Raw genomic sequence first — 27,200 nt, 5'->3', positions numbered from 1 at the left:
ATCATGCAGTGGAGTGCACTGTGCAAGCGCACCTGCTGTTTGCTTGTGACATGTTGCGCAGTTTAGAGCCGAGCGCGGCACACCCTAGAATAGTGGCGGGGGCGGTGCGCACCCTAGATTAGTGGAGTGTGTGGAGCGGGACACACTAGTGTAAGTGTGGGTCCCCAGGACCGTCAATCTTGTAGTGCTGGATAGCGCTACCAATGACGGCCCTGGGCAACATTTTTGGCAAATCCGTGAGCACTGCTTCAGCCAGGGAGGGCAGCCCAGTGACGGTGACGCGCACGGCGCACCAGTGCCACCATCTCTCTCGGCACACGCGGGGGACGGACTGTGTGTGTGTCGGCTGGCGCGCTGCTCTGGTGCCATGTGATGGCCGTGAATTAACCATTAACTACTAATACTGCAGCTGGCAGCTGCCACCTGCCAGTGCCACACAGTCTTGTTGTCCGGTCCCGACTCCGTCTCCCAGCCCTCTTTTTTTTACTGTCTCCGACTCCAGCACCACGAGCCTGCAAACAGCACAGCCGTGGTGGTCGTGGGGATGTACGTGACTTGAGCAGTGCACCGGTCGGTCAGCGCAGTCAGCGAAGGCCGCTGGCTGCGAAAATAAATATATATTTCGGATCGGATGCATTGTATGCAATCTAAATGAAATAATGTTGTTCACTCAGGCCTGCTATTGCTAATGTTGTAAATGTGGCGGCGGCCTGTGAGTGAATCATTATCTCTGAACTCGTCCTCACGGCCGGACTGGCACATAACACTGAGTGAGCAGGAGCTGGGTAGCAGCACTTGAGGGGTGAGATGACGGTGACGGGTGTCTGAGTGAGGATTGAATGGTGGCGCGGCCGGGGCGGGTCTGTTTGTTGCAGCAGGCCAGGCAGGCTAAAGATCATAAGATAGCGGTGGCGGCCCCATGTCCAGGCCTCCGGCATGTGACTGAGGTTAGGTGATGGAATCTCCCTGCATGTGAGCGAGGCTGGAGGAGTAGTAGGACACGGTAGAGGGGGGTCAAGGAAGCGCGAAGAGAGTGTGCCTTAAAGAAGAGCAGAGGACCCCTTACCTTGATCTGCATGGTGCAGTACTGCAGTGCGTGGATGGTGGAACTGGGCCTGGTGTCAAGATCACCACAGCATTTCACCACAGCCAGCCCTCGTACCTTGAGAAGAAGAGGCCCCAGCCCCCTGGGCCCTTCCCTTCCCCAAGCAGGCAGGGAAAGCATAAGTCTGCACTGCCCCAGGCATGTTAAGGGGAAGAGATGTTAAGGTGGGTGATTCGCAGTGGCGTTGCTGGAGCTAGAAGGTGACCAAATGTGGCCTGTGCCAGTGCCCCAGCTGACTTTGTCCTGGCCACCCCTGAATGCCACCTGCTGTCTGTGCGCCATTATACGTTTGCGTCCATGACATAGGGCGCGTGCAGTGCTTTATTTGCTTTTATGGTTCCAGTAAAAAGCTTTTGAGGCCCAGCCATTTTGCAGCAGGCTTCATCTTTGCTTATTAGTGATGGGGTTTTCTGGCTGTCCTTCAGTTTAGCGTGAAGAAACACTCTGGCTAAGTTGCCCTTCTCAATAAAAGAAATGGAACATAGCGTGCTGTAATACTCATCATATCTACCCCCTTATGTTAAAGTATTTGTTGGAGAGATCTCAATTTTGTGTAGTCCCAGGTCTGAGTAGTATTGAAGGTTAGTGTATCTCCTTCAAAGCACATCATGTAATGTGCAGATGACAGAATCTTTTTAGGTCTCGCTAGCGTTGCAGGGCGAAGCCCTGCCGCCAACGAGACTTATAGCCGCCTTGCTCCCTGCCAAGGGAGTCAGAGCAGTGAGCGAGCAGATACAGAGCCGGGCACGAGCCGACTCAGGTCCGTGAACGCGCGGGAACGTCAACGTGCACGTTCACGCGCGTCACGCTCCTGTCCTCCCGCGTCTCTTCTCAGACGTGCTCCAGGCCGACTTGCGGTGTGCGTCACAGCGTGTTCCAGCGTTTCTGTGGCCATAGGTAAGTGAGGGCCGGGGGGATTTGTTTTTTGCTTATTTGTTTGCTTGTTTTATATATCTACCTACCACTTTCCTGAGCTGAAATGTTAGCATGTATGTATATAGGGGTCACACTATTTCTGAGGCGACTCAAAGGCTGGCTGGGCCAGCCGGCCGCCTGGTTTTATGATGGCGGTGTTTAACGTTGGGGATTGGTTACAAAAGAGGCCTGTGTCACCAGGACCCAGTGCTCTGCCCTGGTTTTCCTGACTCATGATGATCCGGGCACTCGCTGGTGCGCGCTTCTCTGCTGCCATTGTCAGGTGATGGAACGTGAGCCTCCCTCGGCGCGCACTCTTGTTTTCTGCTGGCGGTGCCGGGCTCGGCCTCCGAGTCACACGCGCCTCTCTGCTCCTCGGGGCCCTATTGTATTTCGCTGCCTGCTGCCAGTACATGCCTCCCGAGGCGGAAAGGCTCCTGCACGCACGGTCTTTGCGGCGCTCGCTGCATGCCTGTACTGTAAACAGACTTCAGATTACCTCCCGTGACTCGCCTGGAGCCGCTTGTGCAATGTAAACCTTGTACGTAGAGAACCGGCGCGCCTTTGTTTCGACTCTTCAGGCAGCTTTTCTTGATAAACAAAAAAAAAATCTTGTTTGAGGTTGCTTACTGTAATAGCCCCATTTTGAGGGATTTTCTTCTGGCACCTTCTTTCTATGGTTTCAGTGTGTTCGTGAGTGTGTTCGTGAGTGACAGTCTACTGCCAAATGTGTGCCACTCCTTTTGTGAATCAATCAAAGCAATGGCCAGCATTTGGGTGCCTCTTTGTTACTTCTCTGTTATTGTATCTAGACAAACCCCACAAACAAGAAACATATCCCTAAAACGATCCAGACCTATTGGCGTTGCCGATGTTTATCAACAGCATCAGCTGAATGAGTAATACTGATAGGGAATAATCCGAGTTGAAAATGTTTCATTACTGAAAATATTAGTCTTTACTAGAAGCATAATTGAGTTCTGTGGACGGGGTAGTTGTCTTCAGAATGTCTCAATCAAACACATTCTTCCCTTCCCACCACTTTCCTCTGCAGGCTATGACTCTGAGAGGGGCTTACATTGTTTTTCTCGCCACATCTTTCTAAAATTGTCCATCTGCATATTTCACATGTCTGCTTCTTCCTTTTCCTCTGGCTTTTTCCTCTATTTTTCAGTATGTACTTTCTTGTGTAGCCTTCTAACCATCATCTCACTCACACACTTACCCACTCTCCTCACCTGTAGCCACAACATTTTGTTTTCCTATGGAGCTGTCAGTATTTCAACAGCTGTGCATCTGTCCTTCACACTCTTTAATAGTAAAATATGAATTGCAATTAGCACGTGTGACAACCCAATCCATCGCTCTGCAGAGAGGCCAATGATTGAATGAGCATGTCATGTAGCCTGAGCATTGTTATTATAACTCAATTTCAGGCTCTGTGAGAAATTCCCACTGCCTTCAGTCCTTCCAGACAATGATTTTCACTCTCTACTCACCACAGTTACTGACCATGCGGTCCCCCAAGAGAGACAGAGCTGAGCGGAAGTCGGAGCTCGGCCTTTTCTCTTCCAATAAAAAAAGAAAATAACTGGGATGCTCTCACCGCCCCTCTCAGGTCCGCTTTGTGAAGGTGAGCTCATAATGCCAGCGCAGCCAATTTAACCCCTTGCGTGCTGCGCACATTCTCCCGCGGTGCTGGCGAATAAATGAGTGGGCGGGGTTCGGACGGCCCCCCAGCCGTCCTCTGCATACGCTCACTGTGAAGTCGGATTGCCGGGGGCCGTCCGAAGCACGCAAGGGGTTAAATTAGAAGGCTCTATCTGCCTTTACAATGCAGCCTCATTAGTGCCTCGTACTCAGGGGCCCAAGAGCTATAATGCAAGAGCAATGCATTTTAGTGTAGTGGTGTGGACAACAGCACTGAAATGTGTTAGTCTAACTCCTGATGTGTGGTACTTGACAGGGCTGCGTGGGTTTGGGGAAGGTCTGTGCACTGCTCGAGGTAGCGTGACACACTCCCCATAGTATATTCAGCAGAGGCACAACTTGACCAGCACTTTAAGCTGGGGTTCTAAAGGGGGGGCCCGAAACCAATGGAGAAGGAGATAACTATTCAAACAGAGGGTTGGAGCTACCCTTAAAGCCATTAGAAGATAACAGAGTGATAAATTGTGCATTTTAAACATGCTGCTCAAAACTGATATGATTACAACAAATATGTTACAGTGGATTTGACAGTATTAATACAGTACTGACAGAGATCTTTAAAAGCAACATCTTCAGATTTCAATACAAAGCACTTTAGAACCAGTTTGCACAAAGGTAGTTCAACTGTCTGAAAATTCCTTAGATTAAATTACACTGACCTAATTAAATAGGTTTTTCAATCTTCAGAGAGACACTTCTGCCTGACTGTTGACCAAAGGTACATTTTCAGTCTGTTCATTCGTAATTTGCAACATCTGCTTGTTTGGTGCTTGTACCTGCATCAGAATATTGAGTTTACAGGGTTACTGCACCTGTCTTTTTTAGATCAGTAATTGACAAATCTCGGGTTTGATTCCTAAAGCATCTTCCATTCCACCAGAAATTCAAAAAGTGAGTACCAATCATTTGGCAATATTACCACCGTTACATTTTTGCCATGAATATTCAGAAATTCAAAGTAAAATAGTTGTTTTTAGCACCCCACACGGAGCAGCTCTCATATGGCTGACTGAGCAATATCCATGCAGGAAGCCAACAGGCCTAAAGTACAGGCAAAAAAGTAGTTGACTTGAGCTAACTTTCCAAGGAATAATCTTCTAGCATGCAAATATTACACATATTCCTTCAAGCTCTAGAACATATAAAGCTTGTGGCTAATGAACAATGTCCTGCAAAGATGTTGCTCTAATAAAAACATAAATGTTTGCTCTTAATAGCATAATTTATAATAACAACCATGCTGCTTACAGTTCAGTTCCAAAGCCCCCAGCACCCAGAGCGTCAAATCCATTAAACTATCAATATTGGGCCAGATTCACAGAACAAACTTAAGACAAAATCCTAAACGTACTACCATTTTGGTATTCATAGAAGGCACGTACTCATTTCGGTATTCACAGAAGGCAACGAGTGAGTGCCTTCTGTGAATACCAAAATGAGTAAATGGTAGCAAGTTTAGGATTTTGTCTTAAGTTAGTACTGTGAATCGGGCCCATTGTACAGGTCTTGCCTAGAGAATGCAGTGCATGCGCTGCTTCGCCTTGGCGAGACTATTGTTGTCGGTTTGGTGCACGAAGGGGACAAAACATGTGCGGACCCGGAAAGGCAATGTGCACGCACAAGCCTGGCGTGCTTTCACGTTCCCTTCCTGTTTCCTTTCCGGCTCGCCCACCCGTACTAGGGATTGTGCTCACTCTTTCGTGCTCGCGCTCATGTGCTCATGAGAAAATGCAGGCAGCTTGTTCTGTGGCTCGTGAGGTTATGCTTCTAATATGGAATTATTTGTCTTCGACTTTGGACTGCTGGCACACAAGGATGCACCAATGAAAGCTGTTAAAGCAACCTATCTTGCGTGTCGAATAATAAAGTTAGTCTAGTTCGCAGAACTTTCTGTGATTGGTGAAGAACATGTAGAAAGTAATCTGCCTCCAGAGGGCAGCATCCTCCCAGAAAGCACTAAATGTGGCAGACTCCTATTCATAAAACCATAGCCAGGTGCAATTTCTGTTGGTGGTAAATGTGTAAAGGAAGGAAAAGCGCGGACCGGGTGGTACATTATGGATGTGGTTTCTTGTTTAAATTATGTTTCAACTTCTCAAAGAGAGATTTCACGGGCAATGCCGCCTGCAGAACGGAGATGATCTTATCAAGCAGGTGCCTGACCCGAATAAACAATTATGGGCAATTATCGGGCTGTTAGGGCACGCTCATTTCTAAACAACAACCAGATACGAGTAAGTGAGTGGAAGGAAGCGACGGCGGGTGCAGGAAACCAGTCTCCGGGTAACCCCGGCACAGCAACTTTGTTTTGATACAAGATATGTATTTTAGAAGTGGGGTGTGCAGGGGGGGGACTCACTGCATATCTGAGACTTCACATTCGATAGCTCTTCGGGAGAGAGAGTGTGGGCAGAGATGCACAGTGCTGCACCGAGAGGCCTCTTGGCACATGTCCATGCGCTGATGTCTGTAAGTCTCACAATGCGTAAACTCAAAGGCTGCATCAAACTACTATTAATCTGCGTGCTACAAATCTCACATAATTAACTGCAGATTCATTCACTTTCTCGCGCTCACTTTATACGTGTCTCTCTCTCAAAATCTCGCTCTACCATCCTTCCTCTTCCTCTCCCAATTTACCAGTCCACCCATGTCACCCAAACTCTCCCTCTATCTAGTCCCTCTCTCTTTTTCACATTTCCCTATCCCTTTCCCTTTTCCTAATCTCTCTCTCCCTCTTTTTCTGTATCTCTCAGCTTACCCACCCCCTTGTCTTTTCATCCCACTCTCACCCTCTATCTCTCTTATTTAATCCACCCATCTTTCTCAAGCTATATCTCACTCCCTCTCTATTTATCTTTCATGTTACCCACCCCGTTATATTATCTCTCCCCCTCTCTTGCTGCCTTGTCTCCCCGATGTGTCACGTTGTAAATACCCCGCACCATGGCGCATCTTTTGCGCCGCCACTGCGTCACAAAAGTGACGCGACGGCGGCGCAAAAGAGGCGCAAAAGAGGCGCAAGGGGCTTGGGGCTTGTAAATCTGCCCCACATGTCATGCTATTTTTTTGCTTTTGTTTGAGCTACGATGTGTTTGTTGTGTAATCTGAGATTATGCAGTAAATTGTGGATTCTGTGTCATGTTTGTAAAATACATAGTCCTGTTTAAAATCATGTGGCTTCAGAAGCATATAATTGCACTGTTGGTACTTTTTTTCCCAACCAGCATATGATATTCCTCTTGTCTCTCCTCCTTCATAACCTATTTCCCATTTTCTGGTTCACAAGTTGATACGAATGGCAATAGCGCTTTGCAAATAGCATCACTCCACTACATACAAAAACCAAAAGTAAAAAACATTGTCATTTCTAACACCAAGAGCTCTAGCTTTCAAATATGCGAGACCTATTGCCTATTGCATTGCAAATGCTTGTTTTTAATGTAGCTAGGTAAGTGGGCTACTGCTTTGAACACCGTTACTTGCTGTTCATAATTAGTAAGCCTTTTAATATACCACAGTGAGCTATGTAGGTTATGTGACTGCTACATCTTTTAACCCTCACTGAACACATCTTGTACATTGATTTACACACTTGCATAATTTATTTTCAATGTGTATGTTATGTAAAGCACTCTGACACCCTGCATTGGGTTGAGTAGTGCTATAAAAAAAATACTCTAGTGCTAATTAACCCCTCCCACGCTTGTGACGGAACCGCTCCATCACGCCCCTCGGGTGGGCTGTGCTGGTGACGGAGCAGTTCCGTCACGGCCCGCTCGCCGCGCCTGCGCGGTGCGTTCTATTGAGCGGGCGGGGCCATGACGGAACCGCTCCGTCACAAGCACAGCCCACCCGAGGGGTGTGACGGAGCGGTTCAGTCACAAGCGTCGGAGCGGCGCGCGCCCCCCCTACCCCCCGCCCCTTAGCGCTGCGACGGAATTGCGGCCGCAGCGAAAGGGTTAAAGTGTGCGTAAATACTGTGACAGACAAACACATCTGACATTCTTACAGTTCATGCACTTGCATAAAGGGACTGAAAAAAAGTCAAAAGCATGCCTCTATTAAGTACCTGTGAAAAGCTAACATGCTGTGAACTTTTGTTTACCTCCGTTTCATTTACATTTAAGTGTGAGGTTCCAGGCCACTTGATCAAAAGTAGGCCTGATGGCCCCTTAACTTGGGCATTATCTATAAATGAAAAACTAGGACTAGACACAACATGGATCCCTCCAGCAAATACATTTTCCTCCAGAGTTTTATTACCAAGGGCATATGTACAAGGAAAAAGAGCATTCTGGATATTAAATGAGGTATTGTTTTTTTGTAAAGTGTAATATGCATTTTGAATCTATACAATATTCCGGCTTATTATTGCCCTATATTTTTTCAGGTAGAAATTAGAAAGGATCAAAAATGGCAGACAGGAAAAAACTCTCAGGTGCTCAGTACAGAAAAAGAAAATCGAATAGAGAAATAGAACTATCCAAATTGGAATGGTCTATTGAAAAATGTCTACGTCTTCCAAAGAGTTCTATTGAAATTGCTGGGGGCATCAACTTCAACCTCAGAAAAAGATGACGATAAAGGCCTACCAGACAAGGCCATAGAAGTTAACAGCCAAGAACAAGAAGACGTTATAGTGGACACTGCAAAGGATAACCTTGACAATGAAGATGGTGATCAAAGTAAACGCCAGACAATAACTGAAGAAAGCATTAAAATAGATTATTCAGATCCTGATTCCTGGGAACACTTACCAGTAAGTGGAGACAAATTAGGAACTCTTTTGGTTGAAAATGGGCCAATACAAGTGAGCAAAAAATTTCCTTTAGATGAGAAAAAAAAGGAAATTTTCAGCTGTACATTGTAAAAGAAAACTTCCAAATGGAGAAGTTGTTTACCGTGAATACCTCCAGTATTCTGTATCAACCGATAAAGTTTTCTGTTTTTGCTGCAATGTATTTGGCGGAAATTCAAGTGCAAGTCTCACTCAGAATGGATGCAACGATTGGCATAACATATCAGCAATTCTGTCTTCACACGAAAAGAGTTTTGAACATATTACCAACTTCCATAACTGGAAGGGCCTGTATACTAGTCTAAAACAAGACGCAACTATAGATAGTGTTAATACAAAAAAGCTTAAAGAAGAAGAAAAGTACTGGCATCAGATCTTAGAGCGTGTAATATGTCTTGTACGAGTTTTAGGTGCACAAAATTTGGCTTTTCGTGGCAGCAGTGATCAACTTTATGCTCATGACAATGGCAATTTTCTTAAAATTGTGGAATTGCTCGCCATGTTTGATCCTATTATGAATGAACATCTCAGGACAATACAAAATAAGGGTAGAAGACATGCTCACTATTTAGGCAACATTATTCAAAACTAACTGATCCAGGTGCTATCAAACGTTATCAAAGACAAAATCATTTCATTGGTTAAGAAGGCAAAGTATTTTTCTATCATTCTTGATTGCACCCCAGATATCAGCCGCACGGAACAAATGACCATGATCATTAGATTTGTGGACATCGTGCAATCTTCAGGAACAGAGCCATTTCAGTCTTCTGATGAAGAATTCCAAGAAAGCAGCCTCGTGCAAATAAAAGAACACTTTTTTGAATTTGTACCACTAACCGAAACCACAGGTGAATCAATGAGTCATGTTCTGAGAGATCAGCTCAAAAGCTTCTCATTGGCAATTGAAGACCTACGAGGTCAGGGTTATGATAACGAGAGCAATATGAAGGGCAAGGAAATAGGTCTGCAGAAGAAAATTCTGGATATTAACCCGTGTGACTTCTATGTCCCCTGCAGTTCCCACACCCTGAACCTTGTGGTAAATGACGCTGCTTCGTGTTGCACTGAAGCAACAGCCTTTTTTGATGTTATACAACGATTGTATGTATTCTTTGCTGCGTCAACACGTCTATGGGATATACTGAAACGTCATATACCATCTTTGACTATAAACCTCTGAGTGATACTCGGTGGTCAAGCAGGATCGATGCCTTAACTCCCATCAGGTACCAGTTACTGCATGTGTATGATGCGTTGTTTGGAATTACTGAAGATTCAATTCTCAAAGGCTCTTCTGGTACTTTGACTAAGGTTGAAGCTGAAGGTCTTCTGAACAGCATATCTTCATTTAAGTTTGTTGTTGCAGTTGTAACATGGCACAGTATATTTTTTCAAATCAATTTGACCAGTAAACTGATGCAAGAGAAGCACTTTACCCGTGAGAAAAAAGTAAATGAGCTTTAAAACACAGAGGAGTTTTTAAAAAACATGAGGAGTGACATGGAATTTGAGAGAGTTTTGGTTGATGCTCGAGAGCTAGCTGAAGAAATCAATATTGAGCCAATTTTTCAGCCAGGGAAAAGAAGGAGGAAAAGGAAATTGTTCGCTTACGAATCAGAAGATGAACCCATCGCTGACCCCAAAGAGAAATTCAGAGTAAATTACTATTTTGCAATATTGGACACTGCAATTAGTTCTGTAAAAGAACGATTCACACAGTTAAATGAAATTGCAAGATTATTTGGTTTTCTATACAATATGAGTGACCTCAAGATGAAAACTTCCAACGTACTCATGGATTTGTGTATCCAATTGGAAACCGCTCTAACACAGCATAGACCTGGAGAAACCCCATCTTTTCTAAAGGACATTGATGCGGCAGCTCTCTGCTCTGAACTTTCAGGATTAAGTCATCGAATACAAATAAATGCGCAACCCGAATATGTGCTGAACTATCTGTGCCAAAACAAATTAGAAAATGGTTTTCCTAATTTGTTCGTAGCTCTTCGTATCCTTTTTACTTTACCAATATCAGTGGCAAGTGCGGAGAGGAGTTTCTCAAAACTCAAATTATTAAAAACCTATCTGCGCAGTTCCATAAGCCAAGAGAGACTTGTGGGACTAGCCACAATTTAGGTAGAAAAAGACATGGCTTACCAGCTTGACATTAGAGATCTTCTTAAAGACTTCGCTAAAATAAAGGCAAGGAAGGTATCGTTGGATTAAGAGAAAGAACCCAAAACACCATTGAAGTTAGAAGAGAGAAATTTAAAAACTAAATAAAATCAGGGATGTGGAGTTCCCTTAGCCGGACGGCCATGACATATTGTTTGGGGTCAAGGGCAACAAGTTTTCATGTGTGTTTTGTCCTTGGGACAAGGAGGCCCAACCCCCTGTTGTACAAACCCTTTTGCTGCCAGTTTGCAGTACCACATTATGGATCAGGGAAGGGCACTGCCTGCAGTTAAGGTAATATGTTGTCCATATGTTCATACTGTTCAAACTTGTATTCATGGTTCCTTAATTGAAAGCCTTTATTTTTAGGGTGAGTGCTCTAAGTAAATGTTGTAAGCTCTGACTGCGCTTCTGACAGTGGTTCCAGTATAAAAATGTGTACACATGTTTACAAAGTTTAGCAATATTAGGCCATGTATAATGCTCCCAGAATGTTCTCTGATTTGATGCAAATATTTGCAGAAGCTTGAAAGCAAGGTTGGGGATTCTTTGCTTTCAAAATAAAATGTTCATTAAAAAATGAAAGCAAGAAAAAAAACATTGTGCTAAACTACTGCAAAATTTCAGGTACCATTTCTTTGCCACATCATTTAATAACATGTGTTGATGCATCCTAGTATTTCCCAAAAATGTTCACAATGGAAAATCAGTGTAACCAGTTTCAATAAGATTATGGGATACAAAAATAAACAAGCTTTGGCAAGGCCAGTGGGGTCTGAAATTGTTGGTCAACTTTTTAGTTTTGTCAATGTGTGAATTGTTTTGGCATGGTTTTGGAAAGCCTTATTGGTGTGGGAGCTGCCGGGTCCTCACCATTATAACAAACATTGGCAAAAAAAAAATTGTTTTTGGTCTCGAAAAGCACACACTGAAACAGTAGTTACTGGCACTGAACAAAACTACTTTGTGTGCCAATATGCTCCTCATGAAGCCAGCCGATAGAGAGAGACACAGAATTTTAATAAACGTAAAAGGTCAAGGTCATGGTCCACGGCAGACCAAATTTGGGGCCCAATTATTAAAGTTTCTAAAGTGCACCCATGTTATATGTCCTTGCATTAAGTGCAGCTATAAGGCTTTCGTGAATTCTCAAGAATTTGCAGGAGTAGGACAAGAAATAGTAAATAAATTTTCAGCATTTCTCAGTAAGGGAAAAGATTAGAGAATAGTTGTTGAACACCCTTAAAACATGCAAGTTAGTTGGTTTGCACATACTCAAAGGGGCATTCTAACCCTGAAACTACTGTTTACCGCTACCTTCAGCCCCAGTATGTTGATCTGCGGCAACATGGTAACATAAGGGGATTGCAAGTATTCAAACACTACTATGGTATGAGCCCTGGCATAATCAGAGAGGCTATATCAGAGCTCTTATATAATGAGATTGCAGCCAAAATTTGTCGCTGCACTACATGGCACCAAAGGGTCAAGTGGATTTTGTTACAGGACAAGTAGATTTATGAAGCAATCTGTCCCATGGATAAGTAGATATTTTATTACATTCCACACCCCTTCAAATATCATGAACAGTGCTTATTTAGTTATTTAATGTTTGATGTGTTTTATTGTTTAATGTTTAATACAAGTTCTTTTATATCTAATGCATTTATTCTTCTAGCCTGGATGACGGGGGAGAGAGTGATGGTAGAAAAAGGGAGGGAGCGGCATTTTTCAATTCTCGCCTAGGGCAGCAAAACACCTAGAAACGGCCCTGACTACACAAGATATAACATCACACATTAGCTGCCTCCACCAATTTTTCAGAATCTTGAGTCTTTACTTCCCCTGCTCCAAACAAAAGTTGTTATTGTTCAAATAAAATGCAATGTTTCTTTCTGAACAAAGTTTTTCCCACTGTCTGCTTGCAACTCAGCTTTGGACTTCACCCCCATATGGCATTTGTTTCTCCTGAATGTCCTCTAGGACATTCTTCGTGAGGACGAAGAATGTGGTATGGGATTCTGTAATCATGTCAGTGCTCCACACGAGTAGAACATACCACACATGATAATGGAATTAGTTTTATAAACCTGGTGAATACAAGTGGCCTGGTAATCAGGCAGCAATTCCTGTGTCTGGGAATTTCTTATACACAGAGGGAAATATGTACAAAGCATATTTCGTGGTGGGCCTGATTCGCAGAATCGCCCGATTCTGACCGTAAAAATGCTTTTTTATATCTACAAAGCACAAATGGCGATTTGGTAAAACATTACTGAATGATAATTTGTGTTTAGCGATTCAGTATTTGGTAATGGTTTGTTTAGGGCGTCCCTTTCAAATGCAGAATCTCAGCGTTATGCATGAATGTTTTGCGACCAAATTATGGTTAGAAAACATTCATTTTATACTGACCGCTCAAACGAAATGGTAACCATTTGCAAATGGGAAGGAGACCCACAGACCACTGTCTATTCTTAAAAAATTAAACTTAAAGGTTTATTTTCTTTTGTGAAACACATCCAGTTTTCCTTTAACAAAAATTGGCTGCATTTAAATAAAAAAAAAGGAAAATAAAAAAACACTACCTTCATTAAAAAGCAATCACGGATATGGTGGTTTGCTGACCCCAGCAAGCCACCATCCCTGTGATTGCTCCAATTCCTAGTGGGTCGCAAATTGTAATCTACTGCATTAATATTCAGGAGATAGTCGATTTGCGAATGCATTAGAAATTGCTATTCAGGAAATCATTCTTTTGTACATTGGGAATTGCAATTTTCGAGTTGAGATTCGGTAAGCATTTTTGTACATGTGGCACAGAGCTCGGTAAATTCAGGGTCAGAACATTTCTACAGATTATGAGCTGCAGTTCTTGGAATAGAGCATGACCACGGAATCTATTCTACATTGATACATCCATGTTTGTTTCGCATTCCGCCCCGTTTTCCCTGCACAGGTCTATTTTTCATGTTGTTGTGTGCGTTGAGTGGGTGCATGAGTGACCTCGTGTGACTGGGTGCATGAGCTTGTGAGTGAATGCATGAGTGAGAATGAGTCAGGGTCTTTGCTTAACTGATCAGAGTGGGTGCCTGGAACAAGAGTGAGTGTGGGTGCATTGCTTTAAGTGCACAAGTGAGGGTCAAGCTCGAGGTAGTGTCATTGTGTGCATGTTAAGACAGAGAGTGAATGCAAGCGTGTTAGTGGGTGGATGAGTGAATGTCATCGATGAGTTGCTTTAAGTAGGTACTTAGTGTGACACTGAGTACAGGCTGTGCGTTTACAAGAGTGAGGGTCTTGGTGAGCTGCTATGAGTGGGTTCTTTGTGAGACCTTGATTGAGTGCATGAGGGTCTTGAGTGAGGTGGCATGAAGGTTATATTATCAGACAGTTGAGTGAGTGCATCAGTGAGGGTCATGAGGAGTTAAAATGAGTAAACTGTTGTGAGCCAGTACTTAGTGAGATCATAAGTCCATACATACGTGGATAAGCGTAAGTCAATGTGGCCCGGAGTGCAGTGCCTGTGAAAACACCATATCCTTACATCTAACAGGAGCAAAGCAGTTATGTATTGTGCTAGGTATAAATTCTCAATTTGAAATAGAGTAGTTATCACATGCATCCTTCATTTAACAAATGTCTGTCTAAAATTGAAAAAGCAACCAAGACCTATAGGCTATGCTAATGTTTATACTGTTTTACATTGTTTTCCAGAGGTATTTACTCTGGTATGTGTGTAACGTCTATGTTGGTGTTTACATTTTTTATTTTTACCTACGTTAACATGCAAACGTTAATGACAAATATCATTTTGCAAATTTCCTATAATAAGTGTGCGTTTTCTGTGTATTTTGTCATTTATGTAGCTGCGTTCCAATGAATAGAATCTTTCGACGAGATTCTGGCCTAACCTGTTTACAGAAAGTAAGTATGTTGGAAAACATTTTCTGCTAGCACATTTTTGTTTGTTGTAATGCAGAGAGTTTGTTTTTTCTTCTAACCCAATCCTTGGTGTCTCTGCCGAATGACCTCCAACTGGGCAATAATATTTCAAAAATAAATGAGTGAAAGTAGAACATTTGAAACCTGTACAGCATGTCCTAGAATAGTCACATTTTCATCACTGGCGTTGGATGTACTCAAATCACTTTGCTTTGGTTTTCCATTTACTTTTTAGTTATCTATCAACGAGTTTTTACAGCTCTATAAAATTCAGAACATAGTCTTATTCCCTTTTCGAAATATGATTAGACATATCCCCAGTCCTCGCCACACAGAATACGCCACCCTTTGTGATACACAATATAACTATGATGTGTAGTGGAGCGGTGTATAAGGTGTTTTATATTCGACGATTAATGCTCATTTTGAGTAAATGTTAGTCAAATTTACCAGAGCCTTTTCGACTAATGACACGAGGTATAATCTTTCTTTGTGAAAGACTTCTAGGAAGTCACTGCTTTTTATTTTAACTACAGCATAACATGAGAAAATTAAGGCAATCACAAAACACAAACTTTTCAGCAAATCAGGATATTGTATAGCCTTTGGGAAGGGCCATAATAGTAGGCAGCCTAACCTGTAATCCAGCTTGCCAGTCTAGGTGTCCTTAAATCTATCAACATCCGAGCTCCATCCTACCATCTGAAGCCCAGGACAATGCTCCATCACACCATCTGAAGCCCAGATCAATGCTCCATCCTACCATCTGAAGCCTAGATCAATGCTCCATCACACCATCTGAAGCCCAGATTAATGCTCCATCACACCATCTGAAATCGACATCTAAGCATAGCCACACCATCTGAAATAGACATCAAATCTCCTCCACAATATCTGAAGTCTACTATCTAGATGGAGAAAGGGGCCTGTACTATGTCTTTCTCAATCTTTCTCCCCCATCCACTTGAATTCAAGAGAATGCCTCTGGAACATTTTACAGAGGGCAGACAAAACATATGTTTATTTAAATGTCCATTCTGCTAGCGCAAGCTGTTGCTTTTAGACCCAAGCCTGCTGCTGGGACTCTGACACCTTCACAATTTCCATATGTATACTCCATTACCTTCTGCTTTTTTTGGTGCCATGTACATTTGTGTCAGGATAAATACATATATTAATACAAATATTAAAACAAAAACTTAGGTGTGATGTAGGTGCTGATATCAGTATGGACTTCCAGATTGGCGTTATCAATGGAAGTTTCACATGTATATGGCAATTGTGCTAAATTCTTAATTTTTTCATGTTGACTGTCACTCAAAACGATTACGTTCACTACTTAACTTCTCCTTAGATTTGGCAATCACTATGTGTTATACCAGATTACTAGCGTCAGCACTTGCCAAGCCTTTGACAGGCCAGAGACATCTAGTTTTTGTAATATGTAATATGAGGCACCTAGATTTGCTTCCTCTGGGAGACAGAATAAGTTTTAATCAGTGACTCAGTTGAATGACCTAGACCAGTACTTAATTTGTAAAATAATAAGTGCCAAGGCCCTGACCAGGAGGCCACTGCACCTTGCACCACCCATCGCCCCTGTCATCGCTGCCAAAACAACTACGAACCTTCTCTCTTGCCTGCAAGTGTGATAATTCAGATTATTCCAGGTCCCCAAAGCTAAAGGAAAAGCTGGAGAGGCAGGTATTAGTCATTTTTAATGTACATTGTGTTCATAAACAACCATTATTCTGCAATCTCTAAGTTCGATGAGAAGCGCCACCATTTGGCAGACTGTCCTAAGTGCAGTGTTGACAATTCAGTGCTGGTGCCAAGCACCGGAAACCAATTAAGTGCTGGTGCTGACCATCGGAAGCCACCGGCTCAAATTAAGCACTGACCTAAACATATCTACAAATGATCACCACCTTTTTGTACGCACATATGTTAAACCAATGTGTGCTTTCTAGCTGCCTCTCCAGGAATGTGAACAGTGGTGACAGACTGTCTATCCAGCCTTCCAGGTTGTAGAAATATCTCCCGGATCTCCCCATGGAGGTACACCAGGGCTTGTATTACAGTAAGGGCGCCACGGTGCACCTTCAAAGAGGTGCATTGGGCACAAACAGGAAAACTACAGCCTAATATGGTGAATGTACTGCCCACAGGGCAGCTGCGAACTCATGCTGCCCTGGGAGTAGCACATTCAAGTGAAATACAGAGCGGTTGCTTCAAAGCCTCTTAATGTTTTACAGTGCAGGTGGCAATCTGCCTGCACTTCAAGAGGGATTAGAGATCCCCTTGCAGACTGGTGCAGTGAGTACCTGCACCCGCCGTCAAGGGGATGTGTAGGGGTCTAGAGTACCCACTTTCATCCCTCGAGGGGGCTGCCCTCAGGGGGCACTCTGACAGTGTACCACCTTTTTGTGGTGCATTGTCAGTGCGATTTCTGAAGGCATGTTTGCCTCTGCGGTCACATCTCTAACATGGCTCGGTCGCAAACTGAAAATGATTCCCGCATTTGCATGGGGCCACGACCCACACAAATGAGGGAATGCTCTCAATAGAGGTCGCGTTGGTGCTACATGTGTGACAGAGCTATCAATATTGCAGAAGAGGCCACAAAAGCGTCTGCACGTCCGTTGTGCACCTCGGACACTTTCTCTAATAAGGCCCCAGCTGATTTACCTTGTCATTCTAATTAAAGACCTGCAATTTTCATTAAACATCAGTAATAATTTTTTTTTTAGTTATAGAATTTCACCGAGACATAAGTCAGTTCACAGTTGTAGGACTTGGCTCTTTTTCGCTAAAGTTCCCTAAACTTTTTGCTTTCCCTCTAGACCTTTTTTCTGACATGGTGTTGCCAACTTAGATGCTTTGGACACTTTGCCACTATTAAACTGTGTCAAAGTGCAACTGTTTCCTGTATAGAGTGTAATTGGTAGTCCATGATTGGTATGTTTGCCCTACTAGTAAAGTGCACTATGTGTGCCAGGGCTGGTAATGCAAATGCTACTAGTAGGCCTGCAGCACTAATTGTGTAACTCAAGTAGCCTTAAAAAGGGAACTCAGGCATGCCATTGCAGTGCCTGTGCGCCGTTTGTTAAACTGTCATGTTGTTCTGACAAGTGCACCCACTTGCCAGACCTTACCCTTCCCATGCACATCAGACACTCCTATGGTAGGTCCAGGGTACCCCCTGGGCAGGGTGAAGTGCATGTGAAAAGTAGGACATGTACCATGGTGTGTACCATGTCCTGACAGTGAAATAATCTTAATTTCGCTTTCACTGTTGAAAGGCCATCTTTCCCATAGGATAGAATGGAAGGGCTGTGTAATATGTTTTCCAGCCTATCTTCCCAAAGGCTTAAGATGGAGAGGTGAAGTTTAGTATGCCTGAATTCACAATGTAATAACACATCTTTTTATGAATGTGGTTTTTACATTGTGGGTTTAGAAGCCACTCTTAGAAGTGGCTGAGTTTTTGTGCTCTAACATTTCTGTGTGTCTCTGCCTGGTTGTGGGTTGACTGTCTGGATTTGAAAGCGATAGGATCTGGGGAATGTCTTGACCCCAGGGAGATGGTGAGACAGCAACAGGCTGACCTGCATCTGGAATTTAGGGGGAGGAGTAGCCCCTAGAGGTGACGAGGCCTGGGTTGCTGCTATAAGACAATTGTCCCATCTCCTGCTGAGGGATTGAGAATCCAGACCCCCCACTAATCAAAAGAAGAAGGTGTCACTGACAGGGAGGTACCCAGAACTGGTTTGAACAGGGGTCAGTGCCCCCCTGAACACAGACTTCAAAGCCATTGAGAGGTATAACCATGAGAGCTGAAGCCCCTGAACTTTGGAGAATGGCTAGATCAAGATTGAACAAGACTGGAGCTACTTCGTCGTCAAGAGAAACTTTGCCAAGGAAGAAACAACTGAAGAGACGGAAGGAAAGGACTGACCCTTGCTGTGTGTTGTGGGGCTGGCCTGCAGTTTGCTGTTTTAACCAAGGAAAGGCTAAAGGGACTTTGCTGTGTGCTGTGTCCCCCTGCTTGAAAGGACTTTGCTGTGTTGTGTCCTGAAGTAACTTATCCCTAAGGGCCCGAGGCGAGCTGGCTCCCTGTTACGGAAACTCAGGAACACAAATGTTTCCAGGAGAGTCTCAGCGACGCTGTGTGTGCTTGTTGCAGCCTGAGACCCTCGTAAGCCGTGCCCTGTGATCGTGGGCACCTGGAGTCCAAGCAAGGATCAGCGATGCAGTGTGCGTGTGCTTGTTGTAGCCTGAACCCTTTGTGAGGATTGTCCAGTTATTGTGTGCACCGGAATCCAATGGAGTCTCATCGACGCTGTGTGCGTGTACTTTGTGCAGCGTGAGACCTTTGTGAGGACTGCCTTGTTATCGTGCACCCGGAGTCCAAGTCAGTCTCAGCGACGCTGTGTGCATGTGCTTTGTGCAGCCTGAGACCTTCGTCAGTATTGCCTTGTTAACGTGCACCCTGAGTTAAAGTGAGTCTCAGTGACGCTGTGCGCGTGTTCTTCCTGCAGACTGAGCCCTTCGTGTGGAGTGCCTGGTGATCGGGCACCTGAAGCTCAAGGGAGGCTCAGCGACGCTGTGTGCATGTGCCCTGTGGCAGCCTGAGATCCTCGTAGCAGTAGCGGCCCGGACCGGCAGCCCCGAAGGAGCTGAGCCGCCGGCCCGAGCCCGCCGTTCCCAATTTACAAAGATTGCATCGGAAGTCCAAGCCGCTGGATGAGGAGAGGAGAGTGAGTTTTCCCCCCCAGGTAGCATGTGTCGACTCCTGGGGAGGGGTGCGGGCTGAAAGGGAGATGCTCTCGGCCTCTCTCTCATTCCGGCAGCATGAGCCTCTGCTTCGGCTTGTATCACGGCCCGTATTGCCAAGGGAATGGCAGTACTGGGGCCGGAGTGCGGAGCTGCACATTTTGTTACACCATACCCGTGTTGGGGGTAACTGTGGACAGAGGCTGTCTGCGAGTCAGAAGGAGTGGCGGAGAGACCGCCTAAGGCACCGTAATCGGTGCCGGAGTGTATTACAAATTATCTTATTTCTGCATAACGGAGTACCTGATTGTCGTATTACACATTGCATCATTTCTGCATTACGGATTACCTGATTAGCGTATTATGCATTGCCTTATTTCTGCATAACGATGTACCTAGTGGTTGTATTACGCATTGCATTAATCTTCCATTGCAAAGTGCCTTATTGTTGCGTTACACATTGCAGTATTTTTACATTACTAGCATTATGAACTGCATAACATTAGGATTACAGTGGAATGTTTAGATGTGCTCATTAATTTTGCCAGAATTTACAAGAGCTGGCTGGCCTAACAACCGGCCAATTCGAAATAGTACACATACTCCTTTGTTGGATATATATTGTGTGGTCTTATCGTATATCTTTTTAGATAACATTTATAGTCGTTTTTATAAAACTCATGTTGAGCCTATTTGTGGTGCCATCATTGGGTTGCTGTGAGCAAGGTTTCAAATACTTTACACATTTATCTGGAAGATAAGCCTGGCTGCTCGAACCAAGCTACCAAGGGGGTGAATGGGGGCTATCTCAGAAGGTGACCTTCTTTTCCTTGACGAGGAAACATGGGTCCATATTTGGCCTAAGTTACCTACCTCAGCCAACCAGGGATCCCGGCTCTAACAACAATGTTGAGCATTCAAAATAAAATCAACGTATGTTAATTGCACAAGCACACAAGTTGAATATTATACATACATGGGATTAGTCCTGCTTGAACAACTTCAGAACTCTTGTTTTTACATTAGGCTGAAAACACACACCCATCATTACCTCAGATCTGTAGTTGTAGTGAGGACTGAGATGGAGTGAGCCAGTACTAAAATAAGACCTAACTGATTGAGCTGAATTCAGCATCTTTGATGTGTAGTCAGATTCTTGCTCATCTAAAAGCATTTCCCCATCACCCAGGACTGTTTGGTTGATGAGATTTAACTCCAGGAATCTTCAGCTTTGTTCTAGACATCTTTGTAAATGTAAATTTTTGTATCTCCACAAGCTCTCAGTGGGTAAGTTGAGGGTCATTGAAGATGACGGAAATGGCAAGATGTCTTTCAACACCTCACAAAGAATGGTCTTTATCGAACCTGATATATTTTTTCATCATTGACACACACAGCTTCTCCCCCTATTTAGTTGCTAGATTTTTGTCTGATATTACTGGGACTTTGGAGGCCAATGGCTTGTAGTATTAGTATTCTCCCTACACACCATTTTAACTCCTTGTTTCAGTTAATTTTAACATTAGTCATTTGGGAAAATCGTTCAGATTCTGCTGCAAACCTAGGGTTTAGCAATTTACCTAGCCCCCAATTCGATTTCAGCTACACCTTTGTCCATGTTTAAAAACTGGCAGTCTAGTTTCATCCAGTAACGTTTCCCTACCTCATATGAAAGGTAAAGAACATAACAGAGATAAAACATCCTATACACGTGGAATATTTTACATGCTATGTGACCCTCTTTAAGATATTCTTATGGCCGGAAACTAGAAGTGGTACAGTCTTTTTTTTATCTCAAATCAAGCCTTACTCATATTTAAAATTTAGCAAAACACTTGAAAAGCAGAAATACTGAATTTGTCAGCGTTACATTCACGCATGCCCCAATATTTAATTTATCAATATGGAGAGTTCAAAGATAAGCCATGTTGCATAACTTCCCTACCCAGCCTTAGCAAGTGAAAGTAAGGGTTGGACACTGTGGTTTCCTGATAAAGAATTCTGTTGACACAAGTGGCCAGGATATATAGGTATACAAGGCATGTTGAAGCACTTATCATGCCAGCTTGTACCTTCTTTTAAGGAGAATGGACATTTCTACCTCACTTGGCTTACAAAAACATTAGCTCTACTTCAAAGGAAGGCATCGGATACTGGTTGATCTGAAAGACCACAAAAACATAACTACTTGTTAGAATTGGGGTTTCTGGTTAGCCAGGCAGAACCCATCACTCTAGTCAGGGCAAGTCAGATACACATATAATATAACCTGTGCTCATCCTCTGGTAACCTGGCGCAGAGCAGGCAGGCTTAACAAAGAGGTAATGTGTAAAGTATTTGTGCAGCACCTTTGTACAGTAAAACAGTAAAACACCACAACAAGACTCTACACCAATATAGAAATGTAAATAAAACTTCATCTTGAATAGTCATGACCAAACAACAAAAATTCAATCGATATTATGAGTTATTTACTTGTTAAATAGAGAGAGTGCTTTAACATGTACTTAGGTGTAGATTATGGGTAAGTAGAATTCAGTGCGCTTCTATGGAGGTAATTATGGTAATGCCCTCGACAGGAGAGCTATCTATACACTGTGTTTTCAGAACATCACACTATATTCCAAACAATGACTGCTGGGGTGCAGTATAGGCCTAGGATTCACTCAGGCCCCGTCACGATGGGAAAAACAAGGTATGCTCCTGCCGCTCGCAAGAAGCGCATCACACCCCCAGGGACCACTTGGGTTACTAGATCGCCAAGAATGGCTCCACTCGGGCCCAGTTACCAGTGAAACAAGGTACGCTCCTGTCGCTTTTGAGAAGCACAGCACTCCCCCAGGGACCACTTGAGCCTGTTAGTTATATGGGAATCCAGTCAATGCCTCCGCTGACAAGTCGTGAACTGTCAGATCTCTACCCCGTCCTTATCTCACCCATCTGGTACCTGTAGTGCTATCATCTGATGTGGCGTTCCTTCGATGATGGTGATTGCGCGGTGGGTCACGCAGCTGGTCTTAAGTAGGGATGACAACGTCGCTGACTCTGCCGGTCTTTTTTGTCCTGTCAACAGGTAGGGTAGGGGTTGCAGTGCTTAGTTCCAGTGTGCCGGCTGGAACCGAATTCCTCTCTGCATAGGCACTGGATTCATTGCTGGCACTGCGCCGCCACTTTAGGTGAGAGTGCGGCTTCTGGGTACACTGAGTCAAGGAGCGCCCCACTCCACTACAGTTCGGGGAGAGCGAGCCCAATCGGAACACAGTGAGCGCTTGAAGCCCACAGGTGAACACAGGGTGAGTGCAGTGCAGGACTCAATGCGTTCTTGAAAGTGTTCCGGACTCGCTCCTGTAGGGTGGAACACACAATTAAAAGGCAGTGTAAAAAAGAGGTCCTTAAAGTCCCGCAGACCTCAGAAGAAAAACTGGGGGCATGCCAACAAGCCCTTGGAGTTCTTGGAGTGATTAGATGAAGAGGGCATGATCCTTCCTCCCTCACTGCAGAAGCAGCAAGCAGCAGGACAACACAGCAGAGCACAGTGCAAAGTGGCTGTCACATCTGACAACACAGCAATCAACTTGCAGCAGGCCAATACAGCAGAGCAAGTGACAAAGTGTCAGTGGTTCCTGGCAGTATAGCTCCTCTTAGTTGCAAAGTCCCCCCAGGACCTCCAAGTGAACTAGTTTGGGGGTATCAGCGGTACAGTACTTATACCAAACTGTGTCTTTGAGGTGGGGAGACAAAAAGAGAGGCCTATGATCCTCACAAGGTTCCTGCCTTTCCTTTCCTGTCTCCAGACACACTCCAGGGGAGTATGCAGCTTTTTGTGTGGGGACAGACACAGCCCCATTCAGGTGCAGGTGGCAGCCCCTCCCTCCTAATCTACTGCAGAAAGGTTCATCAGCCTGATGATAGACTACCAGGATGCAAATGTCGCACCCCAGCTCCCTATGTGCGACTGTCTAGAGGGAATACACAAAGCCCAACTGTTATCCTAACCTAGATGTGTATTCTGAGACAGACAGAGAGAGGATCAGAATGGTTAAAGTAAGAAAATATCCACTTTCTAAAAGTGCCATTTTCAGACCTGCAATTAAAAAACAACTTTACTAAAAGATGGGCTTTCAAATTGTGAGTCCAGAGACGACAAACTCCAATTTTCTATCTGCTCTCGATGGGAAGTTACACTTCGAGCCCCTTTTTCCAAAAAACTGCATCTGTCAAACAGATATGTTAAGTCCCGAGAATATTTCACTGCAACTGGCGCCTACTGCCTTCCCAGGTTGTTAGGAGTAGCAAGGTCTACTCTGCCCAACAGCTATGGTGGAATTGTATGAAGGCTTCTTTTGATTTAAACACTTAAATAAGTATTTGAATATGTTGAAAGCAATCCATGCAAAATAATTAAAAGTGCAATTTGCTGCTGTCCTGAAAGCAGAGGATCCTTTCTGAAAATGTCCAATAAGCTTGTCCATAAATAAGGTTCCATCTGCTTTGCTCCCGTCATCAAGGGTTTGATTGACCATATTCACACAACGACAAGAGCCAGTTGCTGAAAAAAATAAGAGTCAGAGTTCAAAAACAGACATTTAGACATTAATTATTAATAATGTTTCCCCCTGCGGAAGAACTGAAGTTGATGCTTGACATTATGGTTATTGAAGGCACCCTCGTTTCCAAGGACGAAAACTCACACTTCGTGCCTTTTTCAGAAAAAACAAACCAGATAGAGAGAAAGATTAAACAAGAGATGCACTGGGAAGATCATGCTTATCACACAATACAGGACTATGCAGCTTCTTTGAAGCCAGCTAAAGAAGAATGTACAATCAAAGAGGGCAGTCTTAAGTGCAAAATATAATGTTCACTACGGAAGAAGGGCAATAGAGGTCCCACGCAAAAAAAAGATTCTGGTCTTCCAGATAGACTTCCCCCCTGCATTTTGCACAACACTGGAGCAAAGATTTCCCAATATCTAAACAAATGGAAAAGCAAATGTACAGATAAGTGAATGAAAGCATGAACATACTTTGACATTTAGCAAACATTATTGGAAAAAAGTAATGCAAGTGTCAACAGAAGATGCAGATTCATTTGACAAATTTCTCCAAGAAAAGAACAATGGAACAGATGCAAAGCAGTAAAGAAATCATGTAGCTCTTTCCCAGTAGAAAAGAGAACAGTAGTGTGAAGGCCCTGTTGGACCTCCAGTTTCTGAATACATTATGGACAAAACAAATCTCTTGAATGGTGACTCTCCAGACGATCACAACCCCGATACAAAATGTCAATTTTAGGTCACAAATAGATCTGGAAGGTTCTTCCTTCCACGTTCCTGTATGCCTATGCACAAAGGTAGAGGATTGGTCTCCAAATGTATTTGATCCTAGAATCATCAGTTTGAGGTTGAACAGATGCATGCTTTTTATACTGCCCCAGTGATGAGCCGAGCAGTTCTGCTTAGCCATCTGATGGGCATGGCTGTTCGAGATCTGGGAAAGTGTGAAAATATTCCACCACACAACAGCTTCTCTGATTGTGACAGTTGGGTTTCTCTGATCATAGAGTGTAGTGACTTGGATATTACCGATAGACGCACCACGTTTTGGGTATTTCCAGAGCAGAATCTATCGGAAAATAGACATTAGATCACAGCTCTTCAACGTCTGGTTCAAGGAAAAAGATGTACATCTTTTAACATTTCTTCACCATCAGATTCTATTTTATCCTACATTATCTTCTGTTAGTCTTGCTTGTGGGTATCCTTCCTTGAAGGTATTGTATGAGAAAGGAGACAACAAACGCTAATTTCTCCTGTTTTTGGAGGGAATAATAAAACAATTCACAAGAGCATTATTTAGAACGCTCTCTTCGCTAAACAAAGTGGCTGCATCTTAAGAATTAAATGCAGTGATGTCAAATGTGATGCCTCCCTCTCCCTGGTCATGTAAGGCTACATCTACTGTTAAAATAAGGTAAAACATACCCACAGGCACTGTTCTAGCTATGTAAAAAAAGGATTGTGTGGCTCTTCAGAGTATAAACTGGTATTCCGAACACATCCAAAGTGTATTCCAAAGGTGCCTACACAGATCTATATTGAGATGGTCGCCTTTCCGAAGTTTTCAAAGAACATTCATCATCTACAATGTGGATTGCCCTAGTATATTTAGAGAGGAAAGAGATCAAGGAGATAAAACAATTGTTTGACATTTGAAAACCGCATTTAATACCAGGGTCCATCAAAGTGATTCTAAAATTGGGTAACGTCTTAAATTGCATTCTGGCATTCAAATATTGGCAGACATGACAGTGACACCACCACAAATAAACCATGCTGGTGTGTAAAGCATCAAGGTGGGTGAACACCATATACGTTCACAGGCAGTACTAACCAGATGTCCAGGCCAGGAGAAGCCAGTGTAATATCGCCCCAGGTGTTCATCAGGGTGAGAGTAGTAGAATTGATATCTACTTTTGAATGTAATCATACATGTGCTTACAAATACCGCTCAACAGATACCAACTTTATGTGCATTCAAATTGTCTTTTCTTTACAAAGCAAAAATTAATATCAGTGGTCTGAGCAATCCACAATTTAAAAAATAATCGTATCCAGTTAGCCATATTGTTTCTTGAATGAGTTTTAGAGATGTTCTGAATTCAGCACCAAGATGGCTTTCTCCTCACAGACACAATTAGTAACAGAAGTCTTATTTCCTAAACATTGTTTCTCCTGAAATGTACTGCCAAAATGTGAATTCAGATATGCTCTATAAATGTTATTTTTTTGTTTAGCTGTTGGCCTGCCTGCGAAAAACGTTGGACACTGTGACTAACTGCTTCATTGCTGAAGAATTCCTGACGCAGATCGAGCATTTATTCCTTTCCCATTATAAAACCGACGAGGAAGCAACACTTTCCGAACAAATTTGATAGTCCCAGATAAACTATATCAAAGAGAATGATGACGAAGAGACTTTAAATTTCAAAGGTTCTTGTTCGTTTTTTTCTTTTTTTTTAAATGACACGGGATTCTCTGTGTGCTTGAAGGAAAGGTACCCAACTACAATTGGACTTAATAAACTTGTGATGATGCTTTGTGACACTCGAAGAAACGTCTTTCTTTTACACCTTTTATTGCACATGTGAGTTTCATTTGTAGCTATATTATATTATATTATATTTTGAGATCAACATCAATTATGAGCATATACTCTTAAGAAATATAGAATGTAAGCACAAATCAGCCAGATTTTGTATCACACGAAGCACTGTATGAAATGTTATAACTACTTTATAGCGGATATGATTGTCCAATTTTCATGATTGGTTCTTTAAGCTGGTCTTCCGCATGTTTAAAGGGACATGATTTATGGAAACTGGATTCTGTTTAGGTATTGTTTATTCTTTGTCTAGATATTGTATAAATATCAAGTGGTCAATGCTAATTAGATTGTATAGCTCCTTTCCTTATCTGTGTGAGAACCTAAATTCCTTATTCTGCTGCTCTGTTTTTGTACTTTACTTTTTAACTCTTTTAAGGCCATGTAAATGTAGGGAAATTCAAGTTTGTACTGTCCAGCAAGTGTAATGTGGCCAAAAATTAAAAAGTGTAATTTCAGTGTCAATATTGTTGTTTGGAAGCTTCAGTTTCATTTCAAAATTTTCTAGGAGGAACTTCATAGGTTTTTCCACAATTGTGCTACAGGGGCATACCAGACTTCAAGTAGGTGATAAGACTCATTGCACATAATGAGGCTACAAACACGTGTC

The 27,200-nt window shown here is 43.3% G+C and overlaps 1 protein-coding gene across 3 annotated transcripts in view; it reads left to right on the top strand.

Annotated features, from left to right (window-relative positions):
* MYSM1 (Myb like, SWIRM and MPN domains 1) overlaps window positions 1–26,542 on the top strand; it is a 367,486-nt gene extending 340,944 nt beyond the window's left edge. For all 3 annotated transcript variants that reach the window (XM_078669957.1, XM_078669947.1, XM_078669962.1), the window contains 2 exons: window positions 14,576–14,633; window positions 26,223–26,542. In XM_078669957.1, the coding sequence (XP_078526083.1) occupies window positions 14,576–14,633; window positions 26,223–26,360 (196 nt within the window). In that variant the 3' untranslated portion in view covers window positions 26,361–26,542. The remainder of the gene's footprint in view (window positions 1–14,575; window positions 14,634–26,222) is intronic.
* The last annotated feature ends 658 nt before the right edge of the window (window positions 26,543–27,200 follow it).

Source organism: Lissotriton helveticus, chromosome 1_2 (assembly GCF_964261635.1).
Source record: "Lissotriton helveticus chromosome 1_2, aLisHel1.1, whole genome shotgun sequence".
Classification (NCBI taxonomy): domain Eukaryota; kingdom Metazoa; phylum Chordata; class Amphibia; order Caudata; family Salamandridae; genus Lissotriton; species Lissotriton helveticus.
Note: the sequence above shows the minus strand (reverse complement) of the source record. Positions and strands in the feature narration are given on the sequence as shown.